Raw genomic sequence first — 23,939 nt, forward strand, 5'->3', positions numbered from 1 at the left:
CGTATTCTTTTCATCGTAATACTGTGTAAATATCCTTTTGAAACATCATATAACGTCTTACGGTGTACATGAAGGTAAAATAAACATAAAAGAAAAACTAAGAAGCTCAAACGGCAAAAACAAGTGACCTTATTGTAACGCACTGTACAGTGAAATGTTTCAAGTTTCTTTTGGCCATCACCAGTGAGCGGTCTGTGGCAACACATTGAATCGTCTCAGGACGGTTTGTTCTGGGTCTGTGTATAGTTTGGTTCTGCTAGTTTTGTTTCGTTCCATTGTGATATTATCAGCTCGATACAACGCTGGGCCTGTTGGAGTTTGGCACCGTTTGCTTTGTTGAGGTATTTAGAATACAAATACACTCTGCTCTGCTCGACCGTATGGCTCACCCCAGACGCCAGAACCTGTTCCCTGGTTCATCCGCCATGTGTTGAGTCGTTACTAATTCCAGTGGCATATAGTAATAGTATAGCTCTCCATCCGAACCGTTGGAACCGTTTGACCGCTGTTTGCTTTGGCACCTTCGAACGCCGTGTATGTACACAGAATGGCATTGGTAAAGCCATCCAACGGTTGGCCCACAAACGTGTACCGCCAAGAGCACACCTGAAGTGTGTACGCTTCTGTATCGGCTACTATTTCCTTTGCTATTTATCTTTCCGATGACGTACTAGGCCGCGAAAACGGTAGCACGAAAGGGAATTCAGACGAACGGTGCGGGCAATATTGTGTGTGATGATGTGCGATTTGGGAGGGTTTTGCACATTATTCCCATCTACTCTAGAACAGAGAACTTTTAAAAGTATTCCTTATTTTTGGGTGGTGTTTATGGTTCATTTTGGTATTTGGTTCATTATGGTCCTACCATTTGGTACCGTTTTGGTCCTATATGGACAACTAGAAATAATATGTCTTTAGCCTTAAATTATGAATTTTACAATTTGAAAAAAATATCAGAAGAGTACTATACCTTTTTATTTATGTTTTTGTATAACTTATACGGAAATTTATCACGTTTTGATTTCTTATCAATTTTTTGTGTAATGTTTTTTAATGTAATGTTTAACATTACGAAGCAAAAAGCTTTTAAGCATAACGAAAAACCAGGAGTCCTTAAAGTTATGGTAAGCACTGTAATTGCCAGCTGTATGGATATACACTACTATTCATATTCAGTTTTTTTTTACGATTTATAATAAACTAATATAAACAAATACTTTATACTTCCCGGAACCTAATTAGCAATATCGGTTTCATCTTCTCTTTCCAGCACACGAAGGCCATAACCACAGTTCACCAAGCACCCGATGGTGCACGCTGTGTAAACTAGATAGTCAATCGAAGCCATTCAATCCACGTAAACCAACAATCAGTTAGTCAAATCGTAGTCAAACCAAAAAAAAAAACACACACAAATACAAAGTAAACCATAATAGTCAGTCTGAAAGACATTTATAGCAAAAATTGCATAGCAAGCATAGAGCCACGGGGATATAAGTAAATAAGAGGCGCAAAGTAACCGGAACAAAACAAAGGAAAAACAATCGCAAGACCCATTTTACAATTGACACCAAAAAAACATAGCAGCGCAAAGTAAGTCCTACTAGCACACAGACACACACGATGGATACCAAAGCAGCATCAGCGGGACCCGCCCCGACGCATTTACCCTCGTCCACATATCCAGCGACGTCACCGTACTCGAAGGGTGCCCGGTCGTCGCATCAGTATTTTAGTCTAAGATGGAACAACTACCAATCCAACATGACATCCGTGTTTCACGAGCTGCTCGAATCGCAATCCTTCGTCGATGTAACGCTCGCCTGCGAATACAATTCGCTGAAGGCACACAAGGTAAGGCGGTAGAGCACCCACCCTATGCTGCGCTGCATGGTTTGCTTATCAACATTTAACCATGCATCCGTCTGTCAACAGGTGGTGCTGTCGGCGTGTTCGGCATACTTTCAGAAAATTCTCCTCGACAACCCGTGCAAGCATCCGACCATCATACTGCCGGCAGATATCTGCTTCTCCGATCTGCAGTTCATCATCGAGTTTGTGTACCGCGGCGAAATCGATGTGTCCGAGGCAGAACTACAGGTAGGTGCCGGTATTGTTAAGTATTGATGCGAAACAAGCGCTCATTAAGCGGGCGAGCTTTATTGCTGACTCGCGGTATTATGCCATGCGGATCTAATCTGTACGATCAAATTTAAACTCTTCGATACTTGATCGTATCACACGGTGAAAAAGAAGCTGATTCTATATCGGGGTACACACTAAAACAACCCAGATAATTCTCGTGCTTTTGTAATCGGGATCTCGAAATCAATTTCGTCCTCGATTTTAGATCCTTTTGTGACAAAGTAGCTATAGTCGCGAGTAGACGTACAATGTTACTAGTAAGCCTTTTTAAAAGGACAATCGATGGTTATCCCACACATCGTATGCTCTGCTAGCGAGGTGTAGCGATCAACCATAGAACCCTCTGCTTCCCCCCGCAGGCTCCAAAACACTACGAATGTTAGTGTTTACTCCCCGTTCAAACGATCGCCGGGGCCGTGAAAGCAAAAGAAAAGCTCAAACGAACCACAAGTTGTCACTAGATGACGCTAGTGTCGCAGGACAAATAATGCTTTCGGACGCATTTATCGAGACATGTGTCTAAGAAAAAGGAATGTCAAGGCCTGTGATTAAAGTGAGGTGAATATAATCCTCAATTTACCAGCTACAATCAGTGCAGACAGTTTGTCTTAACATCCATACCCCAATTCCTAATTTACGAAGCACGGCCTGGCGATTCTGAGGATAATTTGATGAGAATTTCTAGAGGTTTCCAACAATGTGAATGATGTTCTTAGCAAATACATAATTATTTGAAAGACGTGGTAATAATTCGCGAGCTACGGATGTAACATTTCACTTGTACGCCATCAGAGACAAGAAGTGACTGTTCATCAGTTGAGCTTTAAGTTGATTACAATGGTATAACTAGGTACAGGTGTATTCTCACGTATCTCATTCGCATCGAAATGTTTACTTAAGTGAATAAAGTTTAACGCTACACGTTTATTGATGTGTTAACCAGGATCTCGAAATCAGTTACCCGATTTCCAATCCTTCCGAGAGAAAATATTCATAATTCTTCAATTATATGATTCCAAGATAACGAACGGCGAAACTATCGACCCTCCCTATCTCGACAACATATGTTCTGCTGGCGATGTATAACGATCAACCGCAGAACTTAGTGCCCCCCACACACAAAAACCCGAAACCCTACGAAGGTTATTGCTTACATGCGATGCTAACGGGCTGCAGCTGTAGTGTGAAATAAAAGCTCAACCAAAGCCACCAACAGGTGGCGCTTGTGTCGATAATGCAGAAGCGAAGCTATGTGCAGCTGTCGTAAGGACTGCCAATTTTAGACTGGGGAAGCATAGAATGCACCGACCGTCATCTGATTTAAATTGCATCTACATGTACACTGTTTCTTAGAACACGTTCTAGGAATAGACGAAATAAATGGTATCAAGCGTTTTTAATCTTCTGTTTGCAACAGCCAACCCTTTTAAGTTATTTTCAACTTAGTCCAATGTTTAATTCTTAGCTCAATGATTAACTCATTCTGAGATTTGAGAATGTGTGTGCGATACTCATCTGTTGCTCATGATTATTTGTACGCCAATAAAGATAAAGTTGGGGGATCTCATTAAGCAGTTTCGCAAGAAAGGATACACGACTTTCTCAGTTTCCTGCTCTTGTCAGGAAGAGAACTCACACCGTTGAAACCCAGATTTGTTCGCACATTTACCAGGATCACGAAACCAGTTGCCCGGTTCCCAATCCTTCCGAGAGAAAATTTTAAAAGATTATATTCGACTTGAAAACCTTCTTGTAATTGAAGAGAGATCATTCGCCCCTTCCTATCACAGCACCGTATGCTCTGCTAGCGATGTTTAACAATCCGCTGCAGAACTTGCCGTACGCTGAAAACCTTAAACGTGACCGTTTTCCATCACGCTCAAACAACCGCAAACAGCAGAAGGAAAGTTCCGTGCAGTGTCAAAGCTTAGTTCAATAAAGTTGGCACTAGATGGCGGTAGTGTCGAATTTTTGGTAAATGATGCTTTCGTCGTCTTCATCGACAAATGTGTCTCGGCTAAAATAAAAGCACATGCCGCACTGTCCGTGGTGAAATAAACAATCGGCACAAACGCATACTGCGGACAGAGTAAATTAGTGCAAAATATGAAAAAAATACATACATTTTCTGAATGAATGAAAGCTTCAGAAAGTAATTTATTCTTGTTGCTTATTTTATAATATTAAACAAAATGTAAATGAAACCCCTCGATTACGTTACAAAGCACTTGGAAGGAGGAACTCAATCGCCATCATGCAAATCACTAAGCAAATGGTCAGCGAAATATTTAAATGTTGGCCATCGAATCGCTAGAAAGCAACTACTGAAAACGAAAGCAATTGCCCTGTTTGCTTCCTTCTTGGCGTTGCAATCTTTTCGTTCGTCCCTGTTCGATCGGAAGTCCGTTCTCACCACCCTTTCCCGTCTCTCGTGGCGGTAATGTATTGCCGGTTGTGTAATAAACGATGCAAACGCTGTTCACTCGTGTTCGTTTACTCATCTCCTTGTTGTGCTGTTTGTTTTTCTTCTGCTGTTTTGTTCTGCTTTACTGCTCTTGTTTGTTCTTTTACATTACATTTTTCTTGGGGTTTGCTTCTTTCTGTTTTGCTTCTTCTATTTGAAGGTTGTGTAGAATTTAAAGAAACAAGTATAAATTTCAACACAGTTTCACAACTACTCTCAATCGTCTCATCAAAGCGTTCATCGATTAAAAATAACATTCCTACACTCCGCACTGTTGATCGATAAACGGTGACTTCCGCACGCTTTGGTGGCTTTGCAAGCGAGCTGGGCCTCTTTTAGTAGCCGCTCGCGATGTCCCTCCGCGTCCATTCGGTTCAGTGTCATTGACATCGGAACCAAAGAACCAACGGGCACGGGTAAAAGACGAAAACAAAGCTAACACCTCATCACCAACGACCGTCATCGTCAAACGCGGTCGAGTGTGCAAATGAGCATATGTCCAATTGTCTTCTAGAGCTCACCACCTCACACCCAACCGCCGTTACCGAACTAGCGCGACGAATCGCAAACACACGCCAACCAGCTTGGCAGGAAGACGAAAGCCGGGAGTGAGAGAGTGCGAACGTCTTAGCTTTCGCACGCGTAAACAGCCGGGACGTGAAGTCCACATTTTATCGGTGGCCGGAAAACAAATATTTTTCTCCATGTCCAGAACCCGGGTGACGGTAGAGATGGGTTCGACCCGCTTCACACCTCTCGGACACATGAGCTCTAGCCGTGTGTGTGTGCCAGAGTGGAGAGAACTGGAGAGAATCACTAAAGTGCGTGCGTGATACGGGCACGGAGCAGATGTTTCGCTCTCTTTCGCCACCGTGCACTATCTTCAAGCCATGCCAAACCATATCATCTGCACGAATTACGCAAAAGCAACGAACATTGCAGTAGCGAAGGATGGTAAAAGTGTTACCGACTCGTGCGTTCTGTTTTGCTACCATCAATCGTTAGTAACAATGTTGCGCCTTCCGTTTCTAAGCCCTCTTCACCACCTGAAGGGTGTGTGTGTGTGCTGGATGACATTGAAATGTGGAGTACTACTAGCGAGAAGCATCTTTATTTACTACACCGGAGCTAAGAGCTTTCGATGCTTTAGGTGGGTGACTGTTTTATCTAGGGCAACGAGGGCATTTTTTGGGATGGTTAATAAGAAAAATAACCTCAAAGAGAGGTAGGAGTTCCCATCTGAAAGCATAGTGAAAGACAACGGATTCTAAAAATTTATAGTTTGCCTTTTAAAATTGAAAAATTTATGTCAAGAAAACTGAATTTAAAGCCCGCAAATCTTGAATGAATACGTGTGAAATGAATGAAAATTATCAGATGAAGAGTTTAAGCCTATTGATTCAATGCTAGAATGGAATGGAATGGAAAGAATGCTGGTTTTCAAGGAATTCTGAAGAATTCTGGAGATTTCCGAGGAATTTGGACAATTCTTGAGGATAACTGAGGATATCTGAGCTAGTCGGATAATTCTTGTGGATATCTGAGGAATTCGCACTATTCTGAGGAAATCTGAAGAATTCTGATAATTCTGAGTATATCTGAGGAATCCGGACAATTCTGCGAGTATTTGAGGAATGCTGACAATCTCTCTTAACTATCTGAGAAATTGATAATATTCTGGATATTCTGAGCAATTCGGACAGTTCTGAGGATATCTGAGAAATGCAAATAATTCTGTTGATATCTTCGGAAATTCGGAGGAATTCGGACAATTTTAGGGATGTCTGAGGAATTATGACTATTCTCTTGGTTTTTGCACATCTTTACTATAAAACGAACTGCAAACATGTTTTAAAACGTCATCCGGCTCGTTGAAATTGTTTATAAACGAACCACCAAAAAAAAAAACAAACATAAAATCCTAAAACGCTTGACAGTTCTAGTGTTACTTCGATGCTGTTCCGGTGACTTCTCGAAGCTTTAAAGCTGGTGCTAGGCAGGTTTGCTCCTGGTTTTTTTTTCCCCAACACTAGTCATCAAATGTAACCGAGATAGGGGAAAAAAACAAAAGAAACCACCCAGTGCACCTGTCAGTGGAGCATTTGTACTATCCGCATTAGTACGCATAGTTGTGCTTGGAGAGCAAAATAAAAAAACAACAAGGTGTATCCCCAATGCCACACCACGTTCGGCACCATATTGTGCCGGTATTTATTGCCACCGGCACAGGTCCGTTTCGATTCTCCTCGTGTGTTACGGGCAGCATAACTTTGGCCGTTTTTTTTTTCACAGCCCCCATTCTCGCACGTTTGTTGTATGTGTGCTGTGCACGATCACGGTGATGTAGTTGTGTGATTAAGCATTTGTGTGTTTGCAATGCAATCGTGTCAGGTTGTTGTGTGCGTATTTTTATGATACCGGCTTCTGCAGTCTGTTTTTCGATTCTCTTTTGCTGTTCTCGCGATGTTTTATGTTACTTCCTTTGTTTTGTGTCTTCTTTTCTCTCCTTTCCCTGCATTCTTTCTCGCTCTTTTGTTTTTGAATTGTTGTTTGCTGACGTAAAAATCTATTGGTTTTGACAGTGACTTCAGGTGTGTTTGTGCAAACCGCGCACTCTCATCGGCTTCCTTCTCCTGTCCGGTGTGTGTGTGTGTGTATGTGGAGAGATTTTTTAAAAGTGTGGAGATCAGCTTCCCCCTGCAGCCAGTATTGACATCCCATTCATGGATTCCTTCATCTGTCCGCTCGTCGTACACATCATCGTTTGCCGAATGGGGGGAAATAGTTTAACGAAAAATAAAAACTCCGACCGGTATATGAGGCTGCATGCGAGATGAACCGAGAGAGAGTGAGACAGAGAGAGAGCGAGAAAGATAAAAAAGTCGAGCGCAAACTCCTTGTCTGCATGTGGCTTTGGTGAGTTGTGTGTGTTTTTTTTTCTTTCTTTCTTCTGTTTGGTTTTGTGGTGCTCTCGAAGCGCCCCCCCCCCCCCCCCCCCCCGCCTCCCCCCCTCAATACAACATACCATCGCAGCAGCCGGTGCATCATCATCATCATCGTCATTGTTCAGTCGACCACGTTACGCCGTTTCCCACAGGAACGAAAGAGAGAAACAACACCAGCAGCAACATTGTGCACTGGTTGCGTACGTGAGAACGAGTCGGATAGAGAGAGAGAGAGAGAGAAAGAGAATGAAAAAAAGCGGTTCGGTAGACCGCGCGCGCTGTGTGTGCGTTTTAAATGGTGCGATCGATCATTCGACGCTGTGCGAAAAAGTGTTCCGTTCTTCATTCATTTTGCACCAGTGCTCGTGAGTTTGTGGTCTGACGGACAACACACACGTCTCTTTTGGCAGGAAGGCTCGAGATTTGGCTCGAGACACACCACCGTACGGTTAGGGGCAAATTTTGCAATAAAAACAAAAAAAAGAAAAACGACAGCTTCTCCCAAGCGACATATCCTTGTTGGCTTCCCGCATACGGCTGCAAGCTACAATAATAGTGCGAGCAATTGTTGTGTGTTTTTGGTATACGTGCATGCGGGGTTTGGTTTGAACACGGGTGTGATCATACATTTTCTTATTGGAAAAAACGGAAGTTTCCTACCGTGAGGCAGTGTAAAGAGGGTTCGGAAGTGAATTTTAAGCTTGGTTCATTTTCTTATTTGGTCTTCAGATGCGCTTTTTGTGTTGTTTGAAACCATTTTCCAAGCAAATAAGCTAGATTTTATAATTACTTTATAAAAAATTTAAAAGAAAAGCTTAATTTTTTTCGCAGATTTTCATTTGTAAATAAAAGAACTTTTGACTTACAGTTTAATTGATGTCTCTTATGTTCATCTTTATTATTTTCTATTAGTAAACAATCATTTGTATTGCACAAAAGAAACAATAAAGCAAGTCTTGCTTGCACTTGTAATTTTTTTACATCATTCGCCTCTCTATCTGCTGAATGTAATTACGTCAATCTTTGCATATCCAACTATCGGAGATAAACCAACAATTCGGTCTTTGCCAAATCGCTTGAAGCCCGGAAGCCTCGTCTGCTAAATCGTGTTGCCGGATAACCGGAACAATAAAAAAAAAATATACAAACGTCAATTGCAACAAAACCGAGCACCTAAGTAGCAAAACGACACGTTAAATTGTGTGCGACGCGTGGTAACTCTTTCCTTCGACTGAGTGGTGCGGACTGTGCGTGTGTGTGTGTGTGTGAAAGTGGACTATTTATCCCTGTGCCGTGGTTGCTGCCAGGTACTGGTAGGTTGACCGTAGACTAACTACGTGGCCACTAAGGCACTCCTGCCAGCGGAGGTCGCACGCACCGGTGACAGTGTGCTCCTGCCCGTGTGTATTGGTACCCCGCGGGTGCGGGTTGTGATTCGTTGGTTAAGCTTTTGCACATTCGGGACCTGCAGCAGGTGTTGTGCGATCATTTGTGTTGGAAAAAAAAAACACACACCATACCACCACACAACACGGTGTGCTTGGAGGTGGTGCCACAGACTTGCAGACTGTTTCGTGAACGAACAAGCCTGAATAAACCGAACATTTGACACTTGTGGGTGCGCTTATGCGGGCAAACGCCGTGCCAAGCAGGTAAATATGCTTAAACTCTCAAATTTTGTAGCAGTAGTAACTTGTTAAAATATTGAATGTTTTGCAACAAAAATTGCCCTTAATTGCTTCATTTTTCGATTGCAATCGATACAACCTTTTCGGTTGAGGCCAGCAAATGCTCCATTCTTTCCGTACGCGCTGTCACCGCGCGGTACCAAAATCAAAATGGCGATCGCACCGTAATCGCTGGTGGCAGAACGCACGATCATGATGGTTGGAGGGCGCAGAACTACATGTTACGGTGCGCCAAGAAAACCTAAAACCTACATCTTAGCGGGCTTACCGTGCACGGTGTTGTGTTTTTGGAGGTATTCGGACATTCGTTTTGCTAGTGTGTGCGTGTAATGGTGGTTCATTGGTGGTTCCAGGAGAAGGAAGCTGCCGCGTAGTCATGATCATGTTAGCTTTTTGGACGTGACGAGCTGTGTTAATTCTTGATCGATAGTTTGCTGGCCGTGCTAATTGTTGTTGTTATTTAATCAAACACATCTGTCACTGATATAATTCTGATTGTACCAAAATTCTGGAGCTCTTCTTGAGAGTTGAGCTCTAAGTGCGATCGACAAAGGAAGAGTTTTTACAAGACAAGTTAATGGAAGTATCTTCCGAAGAAGCAAACAAAAAATGCTTCTTTTTATTGGTACAATTGGAGAATATTTTTGAGAAGCATTAATTATGCTTTTTACCACTCTATTTTGAGCATATGATCCTACCAGCGTCTGCTCTGAAGCTGGCAAACCGGGTATCCTTGGGATATTGGACAGGTAGCCACGCCGGAGAGAGGGACCTGTGCGATAAGCTTTTACGGTCCAGCTTCAACACAACCTTTTCGGAAAGGGCTGTCCTGGCTTGGTGAAGTTTTGTATCCCGGCTCACAGGTAGCAAACGAGAGTCATCCACGATCCTCCGAATACCTGTTGACGTTGCTGCTGCAGTCGGAATAGAAGGCCATTTCGGTCCGAAACCGAGCATGTTCAAAGTTTGTGAAGGGTGCGATAGTTTTGGGAATTACGATTTTTAACACCGTACGATTGTGATCTTCAAAAATGCCCCTTGGTGTGTGTGTGTGTTGGTTCCAAAAGGGCCTCACAATTTCCGTCAGCCGATTGGGAATGGAAGCAAGCCTTACTTACTCCCTATTCGTGTACGGCTCTGCACACCGCCATCATGTCATTGGCGCAGCAGACGATGACGGTGTGCGTTGGTAGCGGTTGGTGTCAACACACATACAGAGCGTCGTACATACAGGCGCACTGGCAGATCTGCACGCGCACTACCGTCCAAGCGGTACACCGGCATGAGCGCCAGAGACCTTACGGGGCCCAATTCTTCGAAGGGCACAAGTGTGTGACTGCAACTTGTGCGTTCGTCTTCATCCGTGCGGCGTTGCTGTTCTTCCGCTGCTTTACCTCACTTAACCACGCGGACATCTGGGCGACTTCTCGCTGGGGGGGAACTTTTCGCCCCCAACAGCCGTACACTCGGAAACGAAAAGGTTTGACGATCGACGGGAAGAAAGCGGCACCCACCGGAGAAGGGGGACGGAGCGGGATGTGGTGTGGATGGCGGGGTAACTACCGTGGTTGACTGGTTATTGCAGTCGAAACCGGCCGGCACCAGTGTACCGCGTTGGGGTAGTTGTTGTGAGGTGTCTAGGTGCCTTGATTGTGAGCCTTCGTTTTTTTTTCCCTCTGTGTTGCTGCTCTCGGAAGCCATCGGACCGAACCTGGCAGCATATGGTAGCATATGGATTGCTCGGCATCTTCCGAATCGATCATCCAATCAAGGTTTCTTTCAAAGGGGCTGCTGCTGCTGCACCACACAGCACCAACGATGGAGCAGGTGTTACTTGCGTTTCCTTCAGCTGCCGCTGCTGTATCGATCGGCAGAAATCGGGTCGCTTCTCCTAGCCGGTTGGAAATCGTGGCCCCAAAGTTGGTGCGTTTCGCCGCTTGCTGTGTACACCGTGCCCAGGGTGTGTAAAATCGCGTTCGACTACAAACACGGAAAAAGGAAAACTGAGCCGAAATTCGATTTTATGATGGGCTATTGGAAATTTGTTGATTTTCGTTGCATTGTCTTTTTGTGTGCTCCCTATCTCCCTCTCTCTGTCTCTCTGTACCCCATTTTGGACAGGTGATATTAATTGGCGCATAGCAAATATACTTCTTCCAAAACTTGTATTACACTGTGCAAGCGGCCAGTGTAAAATTTATGTATTTTATCGCATTGTGCGAGAAAATAAAATTCGCAGCTAAAAGCGTAAGGATAGGAGTTTTCAAAATGGAGCAAAAAAGTTGTTCTGATTATAATTGGTAATGTTTTCTGTTTAACCGTTTAATGTTAGTCAAAAATTTGACAGCACGAAACAAATAGACACGACAAAACATATGTCAAAATAAACAATATTTTTTAGGAATTTAAGTCCTTAATTTTGTTTAAAATACTAAATTAAGTAAAAATGTAGTTGTGGAAATTAATAAAATGAACACTAATTTAACATGAATGAATAAGAGCTGGAAGAATAATTCAGTGGAGCACCGATTATCCGTACTTCATCGGGACTCGACGGTTCCCGGATAATCGAAACACACGAATAATTGGCACATCTCCTTTCTATGATAAAAACTAGCGTATAATCTTCTGTACAAGCAGGGATTTTTTAGTGTATAATGTATTTTTCCTGTATATTTTGTGGTTGAAAAAGAAGCTGTAGTTGTTTTCTTATAGAATTTGATCTCAGTTTACCTTATGAAATTGGGTCTTTAATTTCTCCTGTCAACGATGTTGCCGGAAATATGTCAAATTTCCTTTAGAACTGTCATTTCTACACGGAGCTACAAGGATTATCAGACACCCGGTTAATCGACACTCTACTGTACTAAAATTTCCTAAATACTTGTCTTGATATTTCTTCAGATGTCCAATAAAAATTGATATTCTTGTAACTTGGGCAGAATAATGAAACACGCCTTTGAACGATATTTTCATGTTTATGATTACAAAGTTTAGTAAGTGCATGTGTTTTAAGTTTCCAATTGCGAAAGTCGACTATTGCTGAAATGTTTTTGAAGAACTCTTTAATTGTTTCATGGCCCTGGTAGTTTGGTATACCCCGCAATGGTTCCAACTGTTTTGTTCACCCAAAATGGCTTTTTACCGGAATGTTTTAGAAATTCTAAGTGTGTATGGGTGTACATCACGGACATAATGTTCACAAAATGCGCTGGAACGTAGTTTATATGTTAGAGATATACAAGCTCTCAGGCGATGGAAGAATTATTAGCAGAGTACAATTAAAACCCCAACCAGCCTACTTGATGTTTAGAACATGACCTATACAATGCCACCTTGGAAGTACTGTCACTGAGGTACTTTAACTGAGCAGGCTGGAACAGTACATTAACTTTCACTAATGTCAACCAGAATCCTCGTGATGTCTAATGTCAACCAGAATCCTCAGATTTCACTAATGTCAACCAGAAAAACCTCGTGAGACGAAGTTACTGTACTCAGGAATTTAATTATACAATTCTTTTATTTGAAAAGTGAGGATGTTGAGGAATATATCCAACAGACATCGACAACTCTCAAATTCCTTGTATTAATGTTAACTCTTTGCCTGACAAATGCAGCTCAGTGTACAGGATACAGGATTCAATTCTTTGCTGCCTTTTTGAATATGGGCCAGTGCGCAATTCCTTCGGATCTGGCCGGATTTCCAACAGTCCTCAATTTCTGAGATCAGGGTGGTGTGTTCTAGAGCATGCGAGCCTCTTAAATGTTCATCAGCATCATCACATCATCATCACGTTATTGCAAACATTCATCTTTCAAGCTTTAAGTATTGCATTGATAGATTAATGTATGTATGTTGCTGGAACAGTACGTTAACTGTAAACTTCACCAGCAGCTTTACGTAACACGTATTATCCATATCCCTATGCTGTGCCTTCACTTTTATCACTACCTTTGCTTCCACACCACAATTGAACGTCGTGGCGCGGGTTGTATCTATGTTATGAATGAAATCTATAAAATAAAGCGCAAAAGCGGCCGACAGCCGGGTTAGCAGGAACACAAACAGGTACGGCGATAGGTACACCTTCACCCCGGCCACGATGTGAAAAGGGATTTGTAACACTCTCACTGCTTGACGCTCCCGAAGTATCTTTTCATGTTTTTGCCGGCCATTCTTTCACTCATGTGTACTCACCCTCGCGCCCCATTCAAGGCGGGGGGCGGTTTGGGGGTAGTATGTTGATATGTTCAAGACGTTCTGTTTGCTGGTTATACTGTGCCAAGAATCACCCACCACACACACACAGCCCACCACCCAAGATGTTCATGTGGGGAGGCGTCTCTTGGTGCAGCAGCAGCGGCATCTTCTGCGGGTGATGATTTCACTTTTTATCAGCTCGTTCTCGTTTCCATTGCGCTTTCGTCGGTCTGTTGTCCGCGGATTTTCGTAGCAGATGTGGGTGCATTGTGCACAGCAGGATGCAGCAATGTGAAGCTACCGATATGATTATTTTTATTGCATCTTCGCCGAGTGCGCGGCGGGACACACTGTGTGCGGACAGGCGGAATCTTCTGGCACTCTCGTTGCAGAACGTGGCCATGGTACTGTAGATCTCTGTTGATGGTTTCAAGCATTATGTGTATGATGTGCTTTTATTATCTTTAAAGATGCTAATGAGGGGAGTTTGAATGTCCGACCCGGGATAAAAGGTAGCGGTGAATATTCTATGCGCATATAGTTTATAATTTAATCTTAACAAAACACATTTAAACGGACAGATCGAAACGAGCCCCCAGCGAATGAGTGCTTTGCGAGATTGTCTGTGGAAGTTTAAGGCCTGCCGGGCGATCGGGGGGGGTACTACACGGTGCCGGTACGCGTTCAGCCCTCTACCGGCGGGCGGAAGGAACCCGGTGACGCACACATCGCCAGTGATGTGTAAAACCGTGGATCACACTCACACGTTCGCACACCCCGCGTGGACGCCTGCCAATCGGATTCAAGACAAAAGAAGCGTCAGCAGTCGACCGGCGAGAGGTTGTTGCGCGCTGCCGGCAAACAAGGTTCAAGGTCTAAATATTCAAAGCCATCGTTGCCAAACGTGTTTGACGGCTGCTGCCGTCTGGCTCCCGGCGCATCACTCTGTGTGTGTGTTTCCGTAGTGTGTGATCGTGTGTGTGCGTGCAGCGATCAAGGCGGCGCGTCGGCCCCTCTATGGCGCACGAACCAACTGCAATATACGGCGGTGGTTAATTTTTGCAGACTTCCCTTCTGCTTCGTTCACTGTACTCTTCTCATATTTTCTTCTCCATTTCGTTCTCGTTCTTCGCGAGATTGATAATTTTAAAAAGGGGTGAGGGGATGCTTTTTGGGTGATCCAATATGTCTTCTGGTTGCGTATGCGACGAATTTGCTCTGCTTTGTTTCTACCATTTTCGGCACGCACTTGTAATGGCTTCTCGTTCGGCCGCACTGAGAAAGATATATATATTAGAGGCAAGTCATAGTAGGCTGCGTTCGCTTGCTAATCTGTCATTCGGCTGTGTCAAGTACGCAGCCCAATAACCTGCCTGCTAGATGAAAGACACGTACTAACACGCTGCTGCGACGCAGACATTCACTTCCGGCGACACTGTAGTTTCGAGGACGTGAAACTATTTTCGTTACTTCAGTGTGGTCGTTTATTGAGGATTTTCATTAAAATAAATTTTATGTTGTTGTTTTATATTTAATAACACATAACTTTTACCACACCACGCTTGTAGATCTTCCCGTGATCTTCGCTTCTGCATTTCACACTGTGTGCTCTGTTGTTGGTTTTACGTTTTTGCGTCCATCAACGTGTTTTCGCTATTCATTTTCGCGTTCCTTTCGCGGCGCCCCCAAAGGCCTACGACTCGTAACCGACAGAAGGAAGCACGGCTCATGCCTAATGATGGCAGGTTGTATCTTCCGGTTCAATAAACTTGCGGTTCTGTCTGCGTGTGTGTTTGTGTTGCGTTTTTTGCGTCAAAAGCATTCAGCTGTGCAGAACTGCTCCGTCGTAGATGCTTAGATAAAAATCTTGCGTATGCGAACAACGTTCACCAGTTTGATGGTGGATTTTGCCGAAGTCATTTGAAATGTGATGTTTTAATTGGTTTTTTTTCAAGTTAGTAAAACTCAAACGCCCTAAGGGCTAAGTTCGCCAATTTGTTTAATAATATCAGAGGGGAATCTCTGTCATATTTAATTTTGATAGATTGTATCTATTTCTTTAACATCTATATATCTGAAATATACCTAGAAGGTTAGTACAGCAGTACTGTTTATCTGGGTACCTGTTAACCACGTGTTTATCCGCAAATGACAGTGCGATCTAGATGCGATTTGACAGATTAACTCCGAAATTGATGATTATAGTCGGGTACTGGTATAAGTCCTTTACAGTCAAGTCTATCTAATGTAGTATCTCTCAAAGATAGCAAATCTCTCTAAGATGAACATTTTTAACAGTCTCTTCATTTTCAATACATGTTGTGTCTCTCAAGGCTGCACATGATGTTTTTGTACTTACGACTGACAGCTCGTGATGGTTGCGTTTACAGAGTATGGTTGAAGACTTTTGTCATACATAAATGGTATACCGTCCTAAAGGTGGAGTTAAACTAAAAGCTTATCTAAGCTGACCTCCCGTATTCTAGGACTTCTTCTGATGGTACCGATAGGTCTACTAAGTTTGACTCAGTAGCTCATTTATTGAAAGCTAAGAATTCTTAAAGTAATTCAAGAATGTAGATACTTAAAGGGAGTAGCAAATGGAAGGTAGACATACATCCCGAATATTTATTTGCAATGGTGTTAAGTATGAACAACATGCTTGTCTACTAATTAAGAACATCTTTAATGATAAATTAGCTTAATTACCCTGCTATCTTCAGTGTTTCGAACCATATTTCAATACAACCTTCGTCATTGAAGTCCTCTCTCAGTCGATGAGCAGCTGGGATGCAAAATCACAAATTCTCCTCTGCCTCTGTGGTCTGCCGATGGAAGGAAAAAAAAAGTACACCGGAGCACATTAAAACGGAACAAAAAGCGGAAACCGATGAAGTTCTTCCCTCGATCGATTCGTCATCGGTTTTTACGGGGGTGTGTTTGCCTCCAACTGCTCGCAACGGTTGGCGCTTGTACCGGAGCAACCACCTTGCAATATGCAATCCCTCACATATGGTTGTGTGCGCAGAAAGACACACGTACCACGAAGCCGACCAGCCCGAGAGCAGAAGTTGCCGACGCCGAACTTCGGGGTCCGGGGTTTGGGGGTGCAAAGAGCGGGGCAAGAAAAACGCCGTTGCGCCTCTTGAAAAGCGATGACCAACGACGACGACAACATCCTCCTCCCCAGCATACCACCAACATCGCGCATAAAAGGCGTCGTCTTCGCCGGAAGGAAATGACTGACAGAGGACGAGATGTCTGTGCCACTGTGCTGTTGGGGTGTGTGTGTGTGTGTTTTTTGTTTCGTGTTTAGTATTTGTCATCCGTGTTTGTTTGCCATCTGCTCTGGTGTGTAGTGCGCGCTGCTGGTACTGCTAGCCCCCCTCCGCACCGCTCGCTGACCATTGCTGATTGGTGGCCAACACTGGCCTTGTTCAGCAGGATGACAACTCGTTTGGCTCTAACACATTGGCAGCAGTTTTTTTTTCTCTTTTAAATGCCACAATCTCTGCCTCTCCCTTTCTCTCTCTCTGCAGCTCTAGTTCATTGTTTTTTTTTTGTATGACACACAAATTCTCTTAGAAGTAAGGAAAAAAAAGGTTTTCCCTTTTTTAAAAACAAAAAAATACACAGCTAGCAACTAATCGCACCCCGTGAAGGGTGAGGGATGGCCCGTGGAAGGACTTCCGCGCACACCATCTCTTTGCGAACCAAAAAGACTTGTTTCGGGGAAGATGATCATTAAAGGGAATGCTAGAGCGAAACGGAGAAAGTACACCCCGTAGTAGGGTGCGGTGGGAGAAAGGGATAGAGGGGGGGGGGGGGGGGGGGGGGAAGGACAGAGGAACAAGAGCGCAAATATGGACCGGCGCGAGAGCAAGAGATAAATTGTACCAAAGGACATAACCGAGGACCGAGGAGCCACACACAAAAAACCAGTGGGAATCAGCACATAAACATTTCTTCCCTTCGGCACCCCGGCGTACTGCCCCTGCCGCGATCATCGCCTTCCGTTACGGGTTTCTAATGATGTCCTGACGGTTTTTTTTTTTTGTGCAGCACTGTCTTATTGCTGTGACGCCTTTTTTTTACTGTTCGGTTGGTTGCCTCTGTGCCTGGCGTATATCCTGCGCTCTCTGTTCCATTTATTTGGGTGTAAAGGTGGGGGTGGAGGAGGAAGGGGGTTGGTTCCGATTAGGGGGGGGTGTTGGTAGGTTGGATTTTTTTAATTCCTCCCCATTGCTTCCCGAATGTGTATGTGTGTGTGCGCTTGCGTTTTCAGTCGTGCATTGTGTCTTAACAGTGGTCCCCCCCCCTCCCTTCGGGCCATCGGGAACCCTGTGCAGGTTGGGTTGGCACTGTTGCGACGCAGCAATTTTCGCGCAATTTTTTTGTTGTTTCCGTACCATTTGCTTAACAAAATGTCACGGGCGCTGCTTTTTGACTAATGATAAAAAGGTGTCTGTGTGTGTATGTGTGGGTGTTTATGTATTATTTCCCTGCTTTTTGAAGTCTCTGATCGACTGTTTTGGGAACACTGCAGATGAGAAAGCGGCTAGGTTGAGCCACAGTTAGCAGCGAGATATAAGAAGGAACTACCTTGCATCCTTTCAGCAATTGGCCATGTGATAATCGTTCGGTTTGTGTGTTTTTTTTCTTCTTTCATCCATTCTTTTTGTCTGCTTTTGAAGCAGTTGTGATGATAAGCACCGTTGAGCACTCACTAATCTTCAATATCAGTTGAGTGGGGGCGGGAGGGAAGGAGGCAGGCGGTTTGAAAATTTCGATCTGGAATTTGAGCTTAAGGAAAGAAAAAAAACACAGGACTTCCAACAATACATATTGAGCAGCATGCAAATCAAGAAAAAGGGCGTCATTCTATTGATTATTTATTTAAAAGACACCCTTCCCTACCAATTCCCACCCAAAGAGTTCGCGGGTTTATGTGTGTGTGTATCAAGATGAGAAGGATGATTCCGAGGGTTTTTTTTCCCAGTGTCGTTTGGTTGCGAAGAAAAAAAAAGCGAAATCTAAGGATCGGGTTCAACTTTTCTTCTCCAAGTGCCACACAACGCAGCGGGAAGGCATGCGAGTGGTGGGTGAAGGGGTGAAATTGCAAGACGAGAGGGCAAACAGCAAAAAAAAAAAACTGGAAAAGAATCTATATGGATGCTGGCCATTCCCCGTCCTTTAGTAGTGGGCAGCCGCCATTTGCCAAAGGAGTGTGTGTGTGTGTGTGTGCGGGAAGAAAATAAAAATCTAATACCACTCATTGGGCGTGTGGAGTGGAATCCTTTTCTCTCACTTGTGTTTTCTGTCTCACTCTCCCTTGCGGCGCCTCGACGGGTTGCTGCGATCGGGCCGTTTCTTTCTGGTTTGGTTTTTAAAACCATTTTCCAGCACTTTTTTTTCCTCTTCTCTCCCACCCGGCCCGTCCAGACGTGGCAAATTTTTTTCCAACCGTTGCTGTAGGTAGCTGTTGCTTGCTCACTTTCTCCTTCTAGAGTCTTACCCCCCCCCCCCCCCCCGCGGTTTTCTCTCAACCATTTCCCAGCGTGGTGAAGTTTTAGCTTGAAGATGTAGTGGTGGTAGATTTTTCCTTTTTTTGTGGGGTGGCTGGTGAGGTGGATTGGGGCGAAGAGGGAAGCGAGGGTGGTTGGACCATTCTTGTTTTTTTTCTTTCTACCATTTAAAAGACGATTTTTTCTTCCACCCAGTTAAGTGGAATGCGTTTGAAATTCTGCCCCCCCCCCCCCCCCATCCACACCACCCCGTTCCGCATGCACATATACACTTCCCTTACGGTGGGAACAAAATTTTTCCCTTTTCTTAGCGACAGTCTTCTCATTTGGAGATCTTTTTTTTTTCGCCCCCTCCCACTGAAACCGTACTCGATTAAACGAATATAAAAGAATAAGAAATAAGAACAACGAAAAAACTTGGAGGAAAACTCGTCCATTTTCCAGGAGGTCCTCCGGACATTCGGGTTTCAGAAGGTTCCAGAGCTATGTACGGGTCCGGCATTTGACCGGTCTCGTTGGTAAGGAGTTCCGGGCATTGCATGCTGGAGGGGGTGGGTGGGTCGGTGGAATGTTGGTACAAGGATGGCATGAAATATGTATACCATGCTGCTGATGCTGGACTGCATCCGGACTGGTTCCGACTATCTCTGATCAGTGTGTATGTGAGAGGGAGAGAGAGAGAGAGAGAGAAAGAGAGGGCGAAGGAGAGAAAAGCAGATACAAAAAAAACGGATAGTGCCATGGAGAAGGCGGGTAAAGGGTTTGGTCAAACAGAACGGTGAGGTGAGGAAGTGAAAGGGGTGTAGAAAAAGTTTTTGGTTAAATTGTGAAACGAGCAGGAAATTAAAAACAAAAAAATGGACTCTCACACACACAGACACACACAGCAAAAGGATACAACGAAACCGGAGCATCGCCATTTTTTTATCCTCTCGTTTCATTTTTTTTTTGTTATTCCTATAGTAATTAACTTTTTTTATACCCTCCTATCAAACGCCCATGTGCAACGGGTTCTCGGGTTCTCCGCCCAGCCACCCAGCTTCCTGGTTCCCCCCCCCCCCCCCCCCCCCACCATCCCCTCACCTCACCCTGTCCGTTCCAGTGTGCTTTATGTTATCATCCATTTAACGCACAGCTCCTTCCCCATTCTCGCTGCTGACCTGGGGTGGGGATGAAAGGGGTGGCCTTCCCTTGCTTTCTCCTCCCTCTCCCTCTCCCCCCATACAACCCCGTATACCACCCGAGATTTTTTCTGGTTTTTATTTCACTATTCGGTACATTCAACGCCCCCCCCACCAACGGGGTGTGGACCATCCTTCCCTCTCAACCCCCTCCTCACCCCTCCCCCCTTTTGGTTTGGTCCGGCCGGTAGAAAAGTTGAAATTGAAGCTCTTTCTGCTGACGGCGGGTAAAATCCCGGGAAAAAATCATCGATCGATAGCCCAGCAAACAGCATAACTGGCTGCGCGCGAGAAAGAACTAACAACCCCTCATTCCCAACCCCCCAACCCCTCCGGTGCTCCAACGAAAAAAAAGGAAAGGAAAAATAAGTATGCAAAGAAGCAACAAAAAAAAATCCCGGAATGCAAAAAAAAGGGATAAAGAAATGAATGCGCCATTTTCCATACCCATCACCACCCCCAGCACCACCACCACCACCACTACTACTATCCTCCACTCACGGCGTGGGGGGATATGCTTCGCCCGCCGGCAGTTCTAGGGAAAAAAATTAATTTCTCTCCCCCCTCCGTTACTGCTAAAGCACCAAAAGTTTTCCAATGATAGCAGCGCACAGTACAGCACAGAGAGTTGGAAAAAAATGCAGCGCAAAAAATTGGAACCGAAAAAAAAAACAGAAAAAGAAACACTATAAGGGCGTTATGCTTCAAGTAATTTGCATTAATAAAAATGCTAAAAATATAAAAATAAATGCGAAGAGGAACCAAAAAAAAAATACCTACCAAGGATCAAAAGCGTAATGCAATTATGCGTCCCGAGGCTGCGATGGGTTTGGCTGGGCTGGTATTTAACAGTGTCGTACAAGTGGGAACATTAAATACGGTACGTGCTTCCCCTTTGTTTTATGAACTAATGTAAAAGGTTACAAAAGGAGTAGTACAAATATTAAAGTATAAGGAATTGAATACAAAGTACAAAAAGAACGAAACAAATTCGTTAATCATAAGAGAAGAGAGAACAACTTAGTCACAAATGTGTGACGGAATTAAGAGGTACGGGCAAAACGACCGTGGATGTACATGTGTGAAAAAACGGAAATGTAAAAAACCAGCTGATCCGAAGCTGCGTTCCCTTCGAGACGCACCAAGAATGGTACGGTAAAAACAAAACTAGCAAAAATTCTCCACACATAAACGCACATCCCAGCACACAAACACGTACACCGGCGGGGGATGTGTGGGGGCGGCCCGATGGTTTCATGCGTGAGCATGCGTAACAGCGCAAAAGCTGTAAGCAAACGGAAAGTCAACGGTTTTTGTGTTACGAAACAGCGTACGAAGGCGAGGAAGTCTAGAAAGCAAAAGCGATGATAAAGTCAAAGTCGCCGGTACGAATGTTTCCCGATTTGCAGTGGTGTGGAAATCCGAATTCGGGTGGCAGGGAAGGGAAAGAATCAAAACAGAAAACACGATTGTGCACAGTGCGGAGACAACGGAGACAAGGGGGGGTTGGGCAGAACAAACGAGAATGATAAAAACACAAACTCGAGACACAATTTCATCACACCCGGGGAGAGTAAGATGTTAATATGTTTCGGTCTCTATGCCATCCTTCGTCCTTCACTCTTTCACTCTCTTTCTCTCCCTCTCCTTCTCTGTCTGTTCGTTGTACGTATGAAGGAAAATGGAAAGTAGGTGAAAATTGTGAAAACAGGAGGGTTTGTTGTTGTTGTTCCTTCAAGCCTTCGCACCCCAACCCCTCGCACCAGCAAAACAGCACGCAACAAATATATAAAGTTGTGGTCACAGCAACGGTGGGCCCCCGCGAACAGGGGACGTAAAATAAAAACGAAGATAAAGCAAATATAAAACACTCATCCTCGATGGTTCGCCCACGTGTGCGCGCGCGAACCGATGCGGTATACAAACCACAACAAAAAAACAGACGAATGGGAAAGGAAAACCCAAGAACGGCTAAACCACGGGAGAAAAACAATCTGGAACGCTAAAGTGTAAAATGCGGGAAGGCAAAAATGTGTAACGCAAAAGAGACTTGCACACGCATGAAAGTAACAGTAACAAACAGCATACAAACAGATATCAACAGCACCATATGAGTGGAGGAAAGCAAAAAATAAACACACGGAGATGATAAAAAAGAGTAGCAAACAAGACGAAGATTAAAGGGAGAAGACGTGTGTGTGTGTGTGGCAAATTTTCAGGAACCCGCTGAACCCTTGTATGTGTTCGGAACATTTCTGTTTACGAATCAGTTGATGAAGCAGTAGATGAATAAAACGTGTTCGCCTGTAAGTAAGCTGTAATTGAGCTGTAACTTTTCATTACAGCACGTGTCGTGGGAGTCTTGATTAAAGATATGATTTAGGGTTGCAGTGCTATCGGTGTCGGTCTTTCAATAAAGCAAATCCGATAGAAAATCACATCCGGAGGTGACTGCTCCATGCACTCCACAGGACTCTAGATCTAGACTATAGAGTCTAGAGTGGAATCCCAGAGTCACAGAGTCAGTTGGTTTTAGGATGAATCATTACCGGTCTATAGCTGTTTGGAGTTATTCTGGCAACGACACACCGCGTCTTGCTTCTGTATCGAGGAGAGATTGAGGAGATTTTTAACTGTCAAAATTAAGCCAAAGGTGTTCAGGTCAAAGTAGGCTATTGCGAGGCATTGTTGCTATACACAGTCAAGTATCTCTAACCTGCATGCTGAAGGGACCGCTATCTTTAGAGAGACTTGCAGCTTTGGGAAACAAACATAATGGGATGGTACGCCATTTATGTATGGCAAAAGCCTTCAACCATGCTCTGTAAACGCAACCAAGACGAGCTGTCATTGGCAAACACTAAAACATGGCTACCTTAGAGAGTCGTTGGTGTACAAACACCAAGGGCTGCTTAGAGAATGCCTTGTTCGGGAGACTTTTCAGCTTTGAGAGACAAAAAATGTATTGAAGATGGAGGGACTATCGAAAATGTTCATCTTAGAGAGACTTGCTATCTTTGAGAGACACTACCTTAGCGAGACTTGGGAGATCAAAGTCTGTATAGCGTACAGGTTGATCCATAGCCCATGTTCGCCATGTTGAGATTGAGTTTGATATTTAGATGAAAAAGTGCAAAATTTAATTCACGAAATTACTACAACACGCAGCAACTGTGACAGATTCAACTACTTGAAAGTCCTGAGTGACCTTCAGGAACTCCTTTTCTCTCTTACCTCACACGAACAAAACACTTTCGACAACAATCACTTTTATTCTCTAGCTTTCTTTGGAGTTCCCCCATCACGAGTGGCCCTACTTCCAATGCCGTAGCATCCGCCAATGGTTGTTGATATCTAACTTTGTCACTTGAAGTTCGGGACGCTAATTGACCGCTTAGTCTGCTCTTCGGAAGATCCATCTTTGTGTAGCAACACTTTTGTATGGACAAAAGTTCATCTAACTGTCAATATAGCTCCCACGGCAACTTGTCATTATACTCTAAATGCATCAGCCTGTATCCTACACTGTCTTTGATGTAGATCCTGGATGAGTATATGACGTACAATGCCGTTTGTCCGATTATCTGTGGAAATAGATTATCAGCCAATGCGTTTAGTCCGGTTGGTTTAACAACTTTATGATGTACTATCGTCAAACGCAGAAGATCCTTCAAGCCTTATTGTTCTATTTTTGGACTAAAGCTTCAAGATCTCTTGAGGAACTTCTTTAAATAGAAATGTTCACCATCGGCCGAAAATATGCCCAGCGAGCTCGCGCTAATCTATG

General features: G+C 44.0%; 1 protein-coding gene across 1 annotated transcript in view; it reads left to right on the forward strand.

Annotated features, from left to right (window-relative positions):
* The first annotated feature begins 1,623 nt into the window (after positions 1-1,623).
* LOC128715331 (histone-lysine N-methyltransferase Suv4-20) overlaps positions 1,624-23,939 on the forward strand; it is a 64,277-nt gene continuing 41,961 nt past the window's right edge. Inside the window, exons 1-2 of the mRNA XM_053810214.1 lie at positions 1,624-1,854; positions 1,936-2,100. Coding sequence (XP_053666189.1) covers positions 1,624-1,854; positions 1,936-2,100 — 396 coding nt within the window. The remainder of the gene's footprint in view (positions 1,855-1,935; positions 2,101-23,939) is intronic.

The sequence above is a fragment of the Anopheles marshallii genome, chromosome 3 (assembly GCF_943734725.1).
Source record: "Anopheles marshallii chromosome 3, idAnoMarsDA_429_01, whole genome shotgun sequence".
NCBI lineage: Eukaryota > Metazoa > Arthropoda > Insecta > Diptera > Culicidae > Anopheles > Anopheles marshallii.